Consider the following 12,032-nt stretch of genomic DNA (forward strand, 5'->3'; position numbering starts at 1 on the left):
GTAATCTCTTCACCACCTGAGAATATGAAGACCTTTCTTTTTGTCTGCTCAGCCATAACTGTGTTTATCAAGCTGGTCTGTTCTGGCATTAATCTTTAATTACCACTTTGGATCTTGGTATGAATTGAGACAGCCAATTTGAATGCAAGGGCTGTTGCGATGAAGTGAAAAATTACTTTCTCTGAAGAGCTTTATTGCAGCTTCATCCTGATGAATGTAGTACGGGAATTGTGCAAGTCCATGTCTGAGAACTGGTACCTTGTATGTTTGTGTGGGTTTTGAACTTACCTGTTAAGACAGCTATCATGGAGGATTTGATTGTTCTTTAATTTGGCATGGAAATACTGATACTGGTCTTAATGGCTGTACAAGGTAGCTACAGAGATAACTAAAAGCCGCTTTGTAAATCGGCATGTGCTGAAAGTTTCAAGCAGGCCTTTAATGTGGTGAAACTGAATTCACTGGTTCCTGTGTAGTGATTGTCGTGGCAGCTTATATCTGCCAGAGATCTGTCCCTAAACACTATAATGCAGGTTGGTGTAGGGCAGGGTAGGTCTTGGGAATGCATGAAAAAAAGGGCAATAAATCAGCTGAAGTTGATGTCAAGGTCTTATTCCAAGATGTACTGAAGACTTACTGCATATCTTCTCTTTCCCTGAGGTATGAGTCAGAAGCTTTTAATTAAGGCAGATTCTTTAACTTGCCAACGCCTGTAAAACTGTGTTTTAGAAATTACTAAATGCCAATAAAGAGACGTTTGCTTGTTCTTTTTCTTCCTACCATTTGTTTGGGGTTTTTTTTCGTGTTTTTTTTTTTATCTGGATTAAATGGCACATGTGTAGTGCAGTGTACGCAGTTCAGTATGTATATGAACATGGTCATACTGGGTCATTTAGCCCAGTAATTTTTTGAGTTTCTGATTAACACCAGATATCTGAGAAAGAATATAAGAACAGGGAAGGCAGATAGATAATGATTTTGCTTCAAAATATTCTCTTAGTCCCCAGCAATTTGTGACTAAAATTGCTAGAACTAGATGTGTTACCTTGTATTTAATCATTTTTTGTTGATTTTTCTGTTGAGAGTTTATCTAGTTGTTCTTGAATTCACGTGGAGGTTGCTGTGTCCTGCTGCAAAGTGTTCCACAGTTTAACTACAAGTCGTTAAGACCTAGCAGTAACTGAATTTGTAGCCCCTTCGTTCTTGTTCTGGAAGAGAAGGGAACAATTGTTCTCTATTCACTATTGTTTGCAAGCTGATGTAAAATATAAAGGAGGAGAGAAATAAGAAGAATCTTCTTTCAGGGTTGTTTGGTTTTTTGTTTGTTTTTTTTTTTTTTTGTCTGAAATGCTTTTGGCCCAAACAATAAATAATGAAGTTAGTAAATTGTATCTGTCTAAAACTTTATGGGTTTGGAACAGTAAAAAGTATGCAGTGGTCTACGGTCCTGTACAAACTTTTAAAACTTCAGCTTTATGGGCGTTTAACTGGGAGTGAGAAGAGGAAATTAAGAGGGAAGGATGTAAAATTTCACATCATAGAAATTCAGTTTGGCAATTACTCTAACAGTGGCTTAATTATAACTGAAATTCATATAAATTGATTGAGTTCTGATATTTTTTTTTAACCTAATTTATACTAGGGTTTCTATTTGTGCGTAGTGGCGTTGGGCTGGAATTTGGGCAAGATTAACCAAAGAGAAAAAACCCAGCTAGAGTAAATATAATGAATACTCCTGTCTACTCCATCTGTGTGTTTAATTGCTTCACATTAGGATTACTTAACATTTTTTAATTTCCTATTCGTTGTAGGATGGGATGAATATGTGCATGTTTATGCAAAACACCTTAACCAGACTTATGAGGTAATATGTTTTATTTACCCTTCTTTATGAAGTAATTATAAGGATTGGAATATGTTTTGGCTAACTCTTTAACAAAATGTTTAAAGTTAAATACATAGTTTTGAGTATGTAATTTTGAATCCCAGAGCTTGTACTCACACATGTTAATAGTGTGGGTATTTATGGATTTAAATTAGGTCTTGACATTTTGCAACTATTAGACTTTCCAGAGATTGGAACAGAAAAAAAACCAAACCTATAGGCTTATATAGTGTTAAGTTAAGCTAGAGTTAAGGAAATCTAGGACTTCAAAGTTTTTGAAGCTGACTTCTGTAACTCATTGGAAATCGGTAGCTCTTAAAAAACAAGCAGGGCCAGCTTATGCAGCCTACACGGGTAACATTTATTTAATATATTTATTTAATCTTCCCACTTCATAAGAGGAATGTATTCAGTTCTACCATCTGGTACTTCTGAAAAACATTTTTTCCTTTCCTTTATATTTAGCTTCCCTTCAGAAATCACATTTCTATTAAATCCATGTGCGGTAGTGTCTGTCTCTTTCTGCTCAGAGCTCTTTGAAGATAAATATTCTTTGTTTTCAAATAATCTATATGAGAAAGTGTTATGAGTTAACAGTATTCTTTAAAACTGCCCAGGAGATTGGAGACTTAGTAGTACTGTAAGGAATCCTCAGGATCGGAATCATTCGTTTAAGTTGGTCTCCGTATAATCAAAATCGATGGGGCAAGCAAAGACGAGGAAGATGTATGAAGGTTGAGCCCTCACCTCAGGTGTCTTGACTTAGAGTATGTGGAAGCTGTGGTTCAAGGGGAGCGCTGAACTGCTGTCTGGGGACATCTATTGTAGGTGGGATGATTCTCCCCCAGAGGGAGCTGAGACCAGCTGTGATCCTGGAGGAGGCACCTCAAATAGATCAGAGCGTGGATGTAGAGGACTTGGACCTATATCTTCTGATTCCCCATAAACCACAGGAAAAATGAGGTTACCTCCTTCTAGTGGGTTCACTTAGGCCATGTATTGTATGAAGTGTTCTGCCATAAGTGAATTTAGGCCAAAAGAAATTGTTGGTGCTTCTGTTAAAGTAGAAGTAAAACCAAACATGTGGTCATGATTGGGAAGCTCACTTCTGAATGTGGTTTCAAAACTGCTCAATGAGTTAAATGTGTCTTTGTAGTAAAAGACAAAACAGCTGTATCAGCATGCAAGGTCTGGGACTAACCAGTTAGCTGCATTTCTTAGGGAACTTGATTTATCCTAAGTCAGTCACTGTTCATTAGTATTCATCTCACAATGGCAGTGGGGAAAGAGGTTCTCCCTACACACTCTTCCTTCCCTCTGTCCTTTGAATTACCTTGAACAAGATTAAATACCTTAAGCATCATTAAATACAACACCATCAAAGGTAACAGATTGTTGCTATCCTCAAAGGATGCTTTTGTCCTCCAAAAAGAAGTTCTGTTGATGACTGATACGGTAGCACTCTGAAAAAGCTGCTGAAGGTATTATGCTGGATCTCATTGTTCTTAAATAACCCAACCATGCAGTTCTCCGTGTCCCTTTCTGCTGCTTTCTGTAGTGTACTGGCTTAGTGTAGGGTCTTGTGTCGCAGTGCTGTTACTCCTTCTTGCAGATAGTCTTTCTAGGTATAATCTGTAGGATGTATTTTTATAACATAGGCCATGTTCTTTACTTTGATTCCATTTGATATCTGTCTTGCTGTTTCATTTTAACATTAGTGGAATTGGTATTGTGCTACTTATCTGCAAAGGTGTAGTTATTTGAATGAGTTGGAACAGTATATTTTTCTGATCTTTTACTGTAGAGATGGTTTGCTTGAATCCTTTTGTAATTTCTAGAAGACTAAAAGCATGAATTTTTGTTACAAAACTCTCTTGTGTAGATTGCCTTTGATCAGTGTTGCACTAGTCCAAGGAAAAGCTGTTGGAGGGGGAGCAGAGCTTACCACAGCATGTGATTTCAGGTAAGATCCACAATTTGAGTAGCTGCCATGTTGGGTCAGTGATTTAATGACGGCACCTATGAAATGTGGGAAGCCTGAGGGTACCACTTTTACCTGAATTCCAAGGCACTTGGAACTGGGCTGTCAGCAGATTTCATGGAGGGTGGGGAGGGAAGTTTGGGTTTCCTGATAGTACAGAGGAAAGATTATTTACTGTCATGTTACACAGTTTGGATCACTGTGTCAAACAAGAGCAGTGAGGAGCTTAGCAACTGACTGTGTCATAGACCAAGTGGGTTCAACTTCTCACCCCCAAGTGAGAGGTAGGAGGACCACTAAATTGTATATCCTCTTATGTCTCTCTGTGTGGCTGTCATATGTGTATATGGTTGGACTCAATGATCTCAAAAGTCCTTTCCAACCATGAAGATTCTATGATTCTATAAGTAAACATAAATAAGTAAAACTCTCCATTAGTCTGGTACTTTGTGTTCTGGGTTTATTATTTGTAACAGAACTTTGTGTTGTACAGCTTCTGAAACAAGAGTTTGAGATGCAGAGGAAGGCAAATGAGGTTCTGTCCCTGTTTTTTTTCCATACAGGTGCAGGGATTTGCAAGCATGAAACCACTAGTAAAAAACAGACGGCTTTAATTAAAGAGGTTGAATGCAGAACAGGAACTGGGAGAAACTAAAATAATAAAATGTCACTTTATTTAAACAGTTGCTAATGTGCAAACAGCCTACAGATGTAACAGGATAAGCACTGTGCACAGCCTCTCTGAAAATGAGGAGCTTTTAGTGCAATTTCTGCCTAAGAGAAGGAAATGCTCCCTTTAAGAGGGCCTCAGCTCTTGCAGTAGGAAAGGAATTGTCCAGAAGAAGCTGAAAGTACTTACATTCAAAAGTACTACTAAGCAAAGTAAACTAGAGCATTACACTGCTGTTCTAGTTATCAGGAACAGGCTTGATAGAGGAGATGGTATCTGCATTGGCTGAGATGCTTAGAAGCAATCTTCCTTTGCTTTGAGACTAGATGCGGCCAGATCTTTCTTCGTGTCTACACGGCAGCCGGTGAACTGCAACCTCAGCTCTGGCTATGGCTTCCGAGTACAGGCTGTATTATAAATGCCCAGTAAACATGCAGAGAGGTACTGGGTTTGACAGCAGCAGCGCTGACAGGAGAATGCACCTGGGAGACTTTCTGTATCTGTGAGTCCAGTGACAGAAAGTGAGTCCTGTTATACCTAAAGAGGAGTTTAGGGAATGTGAACATAATGAAATGGAAATCTTTTGGCTTTCTAAAATATGTACTCTCTACTTTTACTGCAGCTATGTTGTTTGACATACTGTGTAATTATAGTCATTGTCAAGTAGCTCTTATTTGCATGAATTGAGCAGCTGCAATTCCTCTGATGTGCTGCCATAATTTTCATAATAACTACAGCTGTTGATCCCTCTTCCATTACTTTCTAACACACCCATCCAGTGCAACTAAATCATAGCAATTCAGGAGCAGGAAATAGGACTTAATTAATAACAACAACAAGAAAGAGAAACATACTCTGTGCTGCTATTGCTCCTGAATTGGAGAATTGTAATACTAAGGGAGAAAATCCGGGGTTTTTGGAGGACTATCAGTAGATATTAGCTGAACAGGTATTCTTTCCTGAGTCACTAGATGCCAAAAGAGGAACCTGAGAACAGAAATCGGAGAGGTTTGTTTTCTTCCTTGAATAAACTGTTTAGACATTTTATTTTATTAAGAACAAAATGAGTGACTTTTAGCTGCTTTTAATTCTAAATTTTCAAATCTACTTTATTTTTCACAGTTACCGTGTAAACTACCAAACTGCATGGTATTGGCCTGAAATATTTTCTTATTTTTATCTCTGCCAGTTTGTATTATGTTAACTATACTGATATTGTGGAAGGGATTCACTTAAACCAAAATGGCATATGTCCCTTCTCTGAAATGTCCCCTGGCAGTATGATACACATCTCTACTAAAGTAGGGGTGTGGACAAATCCAATTTTAAAATAGCTGGGGTGATTTATGATATTATTGATGTATTCTTCCAGTGGCAGTTCTTGTGGCTAATTGTCTCTTACTCTGTTTTAAGCCATCTCATTTAAAACTGGATTAGGGAGGGCTTGCATGAACTCTGGCACGTTTATTGCTGACACAAAGGAAGTGATGAGAAGTGAAAGCATCTTAGGTCACTCCACCTTTGATCTGGAGGAAGAGGTCTTCTCAAAACATCTTCTTCAATCTTAGCTGCTTTATGGATTGTTGCAGTATGACTCTCCATAACAGCAACATCCTTATAAAGATCATAAACACGATTGGAAAAAAAAAAAAAATCATTGTCCAGACAAGTGCAAGGTAATTAAAATCTTTTCAGTTTTTTTCTGATATGAAAATTGGGAAGATAAGGCTCTGACACTGTAATTATTTATCTCAATTGTTTCTGTAAAACAGTAATGTAAAACCATGCAGGTATGAAACTTGTTTGGACAGCTGAGCTTTTTAGTACAGTTTCAAGAAACCTAGACTTTTTCAGTGTGCCGTAGCCCATGAAGATGGCTCGTGGGTTCTGCTGCCAAATGTCAGTGTATGTTTTGGTTCCGCATGACACTTCAGTGAAGTGCACAAATAACTGATGTTGGATTTGGTGATGCAATTTTACAAATAATTGCAATGAAGTACCTGTTCTGAGTTCCCTATATGTAGAAACTTGAAGTGTATCTTGTACTTGCACAGTGCGTGAAGTTAAGGAGAACTGATTTGTCAGGGTTGGTTAAGGAATTTGGACAGGAATTGTAGTGGGTTGTTGGGCAATAAGCTAACAGTTAGATATGAGGCAGAGACAGTTTGGTAATGAATCTATTAGTGCAATTAGTAGATCACAATAATCTCTGAGCACCGTAGGTGCAGAGTGCTACCAGCTGATAGCCAGAATAACTAACTTTGAACTATGAGCTGTCTTGTCTCCTATTTCACATTGGTGCCTTTGAGAAATCTCTCTGGGGCAGTGTCTGTGTAGGTCTTTTAGCACATCTACAACTTCGAAAATTTGCTCCTATATCACTTAGCGATTGGGCTTCCATTGTACTTGAGTGCTTCTGGAAAATATAGTCTCTTACCCTTTCCTGTCTAATGCTACTGCAGTCAAAATAGAGGTATGTTGCTGCCTTGTGAATCCAATTTAATAGATGGTGTCTCCAGGTAGAGGATGAGAATGCAACGATGGAAAGCTACCTATTTCTCTTACCATTGACCTCAAAACGGGCTCATGGGTAGAGGCATCAGTATTTTCCTTTTCATTTTTAGAAAATAAATGAATCAACTATAATTTCTTCAGTTGGAGTTGATGTTGCACAGTGAAATCACAAAGGGACAGTTTCGTTATTCTTGTTAGTGCTGAGCAGTATCCTGCTTTGCTTAGAAAGCAAGCACCTCTTTAAATCGATGGTGCTTTTTACAGACTCCTGACCTGTATCTGTAGGAATGGCAGAATCAAGCATTTAACATGGGATGAAGCTTGTGCGAACAATACTGCATTTATCAAATTGGCCTCACTGTGTTTTAATTGGCTATTTTCTTTATTTTTGTGAAATATATAGGCATGTTTAGTTTTACGTTTTAAGGTGTTAGGCATGTTCCAAAAAATGCCTAATAAGAGATAAAATAAAATGCACTATTATTGAATAGCTTTTGGTGTGTATGTTCTTGTGATGACTTGTGTTTGTTTACTTTTACAAGCATGCGTTTAGCACATTAAATGTAATTTATACAAAATGAAGGGAGCAGTAAATAATATAACCACTACATAGATGTAGGCCCGCTATGACCAGCTTTTCAGTTGTTGCCCCTTTAAAAAAGAGAGGGGGAGAAACTGTAAAGACGTTATTTTTCTACAGTAAGCTTTTCCAAAAATAGGTTTCAGAATGTCAGAGCACAAGACACAAACATCTCTGGAAATATTTTGCTGTATGCAAGGATTTTGGCTTTCAGTTTTATCAGGAGGAGCTTTTAGGTGCACAAGATGCTGCTGTTTGAAATAAGGGTGCCTCAGTACATAGTAGCTCTTTTCACTGGGCAGAGCATGATATGAATGTAACAGGATGGGATTCCCATATTCATGAGATCTTGCAAAGTCCAGGCTGACAAAACACTTGTCATTAGATGTGACTCCGTAACGTTGCTGCACATCATCAGGAAAAGAATCAGTAGCCGAATCTGAGAGTGGGTTCTCACAGCTTCAGGTGCTTGCTATATGCCACAGATAACTTTATTTTAACTATATAAAATTTTCCTCTCTACTATATATATGTATGTATATATGTGTGTGTGTATATATATACACACACATATATATACAATATATATATGTATATATACATATATATACACATGTGTGTATAGTGTATATATACATAAATATATACACGTGTGTATATATATGTAAAACCTCCTTCATATCATTTGGCAATTTTAGAATTCTGTTGCGGTCATGCATCACTTCACATTTTTAGAGCCCTGGGAGGTTTGTTAGTACAACTTTCTGATGAATTTTCAGGGAGATGGATTATGGTTTTAAAAGTTTCACGCTGCCTGCCTTTAAGAAGGCTGCTCTTATTTTTGACATGGCACACTTGACATCTGGTTAAGTAATCGCAGCACTGCTAGAAATGGACTTGAGGGCTTGTGTTTTTGGGCTTGTATTTATGGACTCATATTGTTTTTTTCTTTATTACCAGTTTTCATTTGGGTTTGAATTTAATGTATTTACAATATTCCAGGCAGAGAATTTTTTACGTAGTCTACAATTCAAATTTACCACTGTTTGATTTAATTGGTAGTGTAAATAATGGCAACAAACCATGAATTTGAGTTGACGTTTTCTTTCTGAGATTGTATTTTTTTTAAGAATTTACTTAATTCCAAGTTGCTGGTTTTTTGGTTTTTTTTTTTCTTTGGGAGGCCAAACCATCTTGTCCTTATCCTGGGTGAATGAGGTTTTTGTTATCAGCATGTGTCTACATTTTAGACCGCTTCTACCATTCAATCTTACGTCCTTTCTGTTGAACAATCCTGACTGCAGCTGATTCTGTGCTTCACAGTAATAATAAACAGAGATAGCCCCGGTAATGGGAAGCTTAGGTAAGGCAGATTTTAGGGAATGCAGAGCTGGACCCATGCTGGTTCTCACTGAGACACTGGGCCGGTGGTACACTGCAGGGAAGCATTCAGGGTTCAAGGAGAAACAGTTTAGGAAGAGTACAAATGCACTGGAATTGTCCATTATGCTTGCATCTGTGAAGTGATTAATTCCCGGTTTAGATAAACTGCCTGGAGGTATGAGTTTGACGCTCCACTGCTGATCTTCACTACCAAAATAATCTTTTTAAAATACACGTATATAAGCAGATAGCTCCACAAGTTGGTTGATGTGAAGTCTGAGAAGAATTTCCCTGGGTTTTTGCAAGTGTAAGCAGGTGTTGCTGTGTAGGTCTCAACCTACTTTCATTGTAAACGTTGCCTTCACAATTGCAACTTCCAGTCTCCCCCTTCACCCCCTGTTTCTTTTTTCCCCTCTAATCTAAAGCAACCCAGTGTCTTAGTGAAGACTTGGAGCCTTGCAGGCTCGACCTCTGTGTCCCTGTTCCTTACAAACTTACCCAAATTGTGTGGAACGACTGCAGACTGAACCTTGTTTGAGTCTTGGTGGCTTCAGCTTCCTACTTCTTCCTGGATTCTGGAGTTAATAAGAAATTAATTACTACTCAGCAGTCACAGTAAGAATAAATCAAATTATAAGTTCTTATATTAAATAAAGTCCTATTATGCTTAAACTGTTTATGTGTAAGAACTTCTACTGTATTCATAGTCTGTTACTAGGTGTTATCTTTCAGTTCTGTGTGCTGATGCACTCATAAACGCAAAGAAAATACGCAGACTGAGGAAAAAACAATAATATCAATTAGTGCAGGGGTGTGTGTGAGAGAAAGATTGTAAATAAAAAGAAAACAGGAAAAATTATACTTAACTGGTTCCCTGTCAATATAACTAATGTGCTGTATTAAAAAGTAGAGGTGAAGAAGCTAAATTACTGTTTTAATGTAGAATTGTAATGTTAAATTGTCTATCTCATTTATGCCTTTTTTGAGATATGTCATTGTGTTACATCCCTCCCCCCTCCAAAAGAAAAAAAAAAAAAAGCTCTGAAATCATGTATCATATCTGGAAAACTTAAAACTTAGGTCCCAGCTACTGTGATGATTTAAAAAAGAAGCCCACAACCCTCAGCATTTTTTGTTTGACATTATTAACCTGGTATACTGACAAAATGGCAGCATTTCATTATAACTTAATCACCAGTGATTTCAGATAAGTATATGTTCTCTCTTTGCTTTAGTCAGAGATTGTTGTGTAGGATGTGCAAATGCAGCATCAGTAGCAGTGCACGCAGAGACAGATGAATTTCAAAGTGTGTCTTGTTACCCTAGGTCTTGCAAAAGCTTGTTAGTTACTGTGATGTTACGACGTATTTTAAATCCTTTAATGCTGCGGGTTGCAGAAATATGATATATCAAATCCATCATAAAGTCTTAGAGCAGCTTGAACCTTGCATCTCTTAGGGCTGATGTCAAGAAATGCTGTTCCTTTCCAGTCAGCTGAGTTCAGGCAAGTGAGGTGATCTTTGCCTTTTTGACATTTTAGATGCCAAGCTCTGATGCTCCCCCTCCCCTTTCTGTATGAGCAGCAGAGATGAGCAAAGAGTATGACTGAAATGTTCCTGCTTTAAGAGACTCTTGAATTTGGTCCAGGAGGCTTGTTCTGTTTTCTTTGGTCTTGATAAACATCTATGATGGAAATACAGGTGTGGGAAACTGATGTTATAAACATGGGGTTGTACACTGCACGAATGTGTGCACATAATTTAAAAAATACAGTATTTTCAATTTGAAAACAAGCTCCATTGTACTTTTTTGATTTCTAGATGAATACTGCCATTCAGATTTGACAAAAAATTTCAATTATTGAACAACTTTACCTCCAAGTGGTCTTTTTTCATCGAAGAATTTGGTAAAATATCATTGGATCTTTTCTAATGGAAATTTTTGCTTTAGTCTAAAAGCTGTATCTGTTGTTGAAAATGCTTGCTTGAATGAAATCCAAATAGCTGTAGTTCCTTTTTTGGAAAGAAAGACTCATGTAACATTTTAGACTTCCAGCATGAGTAATTTTTATGTGAGCATTATTTTGGCGTTCACTTGCTTGTGTATTGAGACTTTGGCAGCCTGTACAGAATAGCTAAAACCTGCTTCATGAGTAAGACCTGAGCGCTATGTCAAGATGAAAACTACTCTGGAAATAATTGTAGGGTAACAGAGGTTGCAGTGTGCCTGTGCCTGGGACCCATTGACACCAGGGTAATAGATAGAAAGTCATTGCGGGGAATTAGAAGAGAGACAGAGTGTTAGTAAGACATTGGTCATTAGCAGGGGAGGAGAAATGGAGTGGTACCCCGCGGATTGCTGTCGTACAACTGCAGGGACAAAGGAGGATCCAGGCACTACATTTTGAATGATGGGTCTTCAGTCCCACGTTATGGCTCTGGTGACTCATGCCATTTTCAGAGTTTATAGTACACACTTCAGGGGAATTAACAGCTCCGCGGTGTAACTAGCTGCTTTATTCTCTTGGTTCTGTGTGCTCTTAAATTGTGGTAGGAGCCTTGTGTGCATTCATAAGCCTTTGTAAAGCCATGCTGCTCCTTCCCCCTGTGTGCACAGGGCGTATTATCAAACAGATAATGGGGTAGCACCCATGGACTGGGGACTCTTTATTGCTAACTGTAAAATTGTAAAAAGTCTATGTCTCTCCCACTTGGTAACGGCGTTTTAGTTTACATTTTTGGCTGGTTTTTGGGTGTCTTCAACTTACTGGAGTGCTCAGGCACCAGAGTGGGGATGAGGGAACGGTGTGTTGCTCACACAGCTTTCATGTCGCGTGGCAGCTTGCAAAGGGGCTGCACGATGTGTGTGTGCAGCACTCGCAGCCTTGTGTGACAGCTGTGGGGGGGGACTGCACGAGCCCTGCCCAGCCCTCTTCCCATCTCTGCAGCCCCCCTGCACAGTGCTGCCCACCTCCTGGGACCCCCAGCCCGCCATGGGGTGGGGGGGAATAGTACCCCGG

At 38.6% G+C, this 12,032-nt stretch overlaps 1 protein-coding gene across 7 annotated transcripts in view; it reads left to right on the forward strand.

Annotated features, from left to right (window-relative positions):
- Nucleotides 1-12,032, forward strand: part of ECHDC1 (ethylmalonyl-CoA decarboxylase 1) — a 41,662-nt gene that overhangs the window by 15,749 nt on the left and 13,881 nt on the right. For all 7 annotated transcript variants that reach the window (XM_074580790.1, XM_074580793.1, XM_074580796.1 and 4 more), the window contains 2 exons: nt 1,812-1,864; nt 3,768-3,848. In XM_074580790.1, coding sequence (XP_074436891.1) covers nt 1,812-1,864; nt 3,768-3,848 — 134 coding nt within the window. The remainder of the gene's footprint in view (nt 1-1,811; nt 1,865-3,767; nt 3,849-12,032) is intronic.

This window comes from Larus michahellis, chromosome 3, assembly GCF_964199755.1.
Source record: "Larus michahellis chromosome 3, bLarMic1.1, whole genome shotgun sequence".
Classification (NCBI taxonomy): domain Eukaryota; kingdom Metazoa; phylum Chordata; class Aves; order Charadriiformes; family Laridae; genus Larus; species Larus michahellis.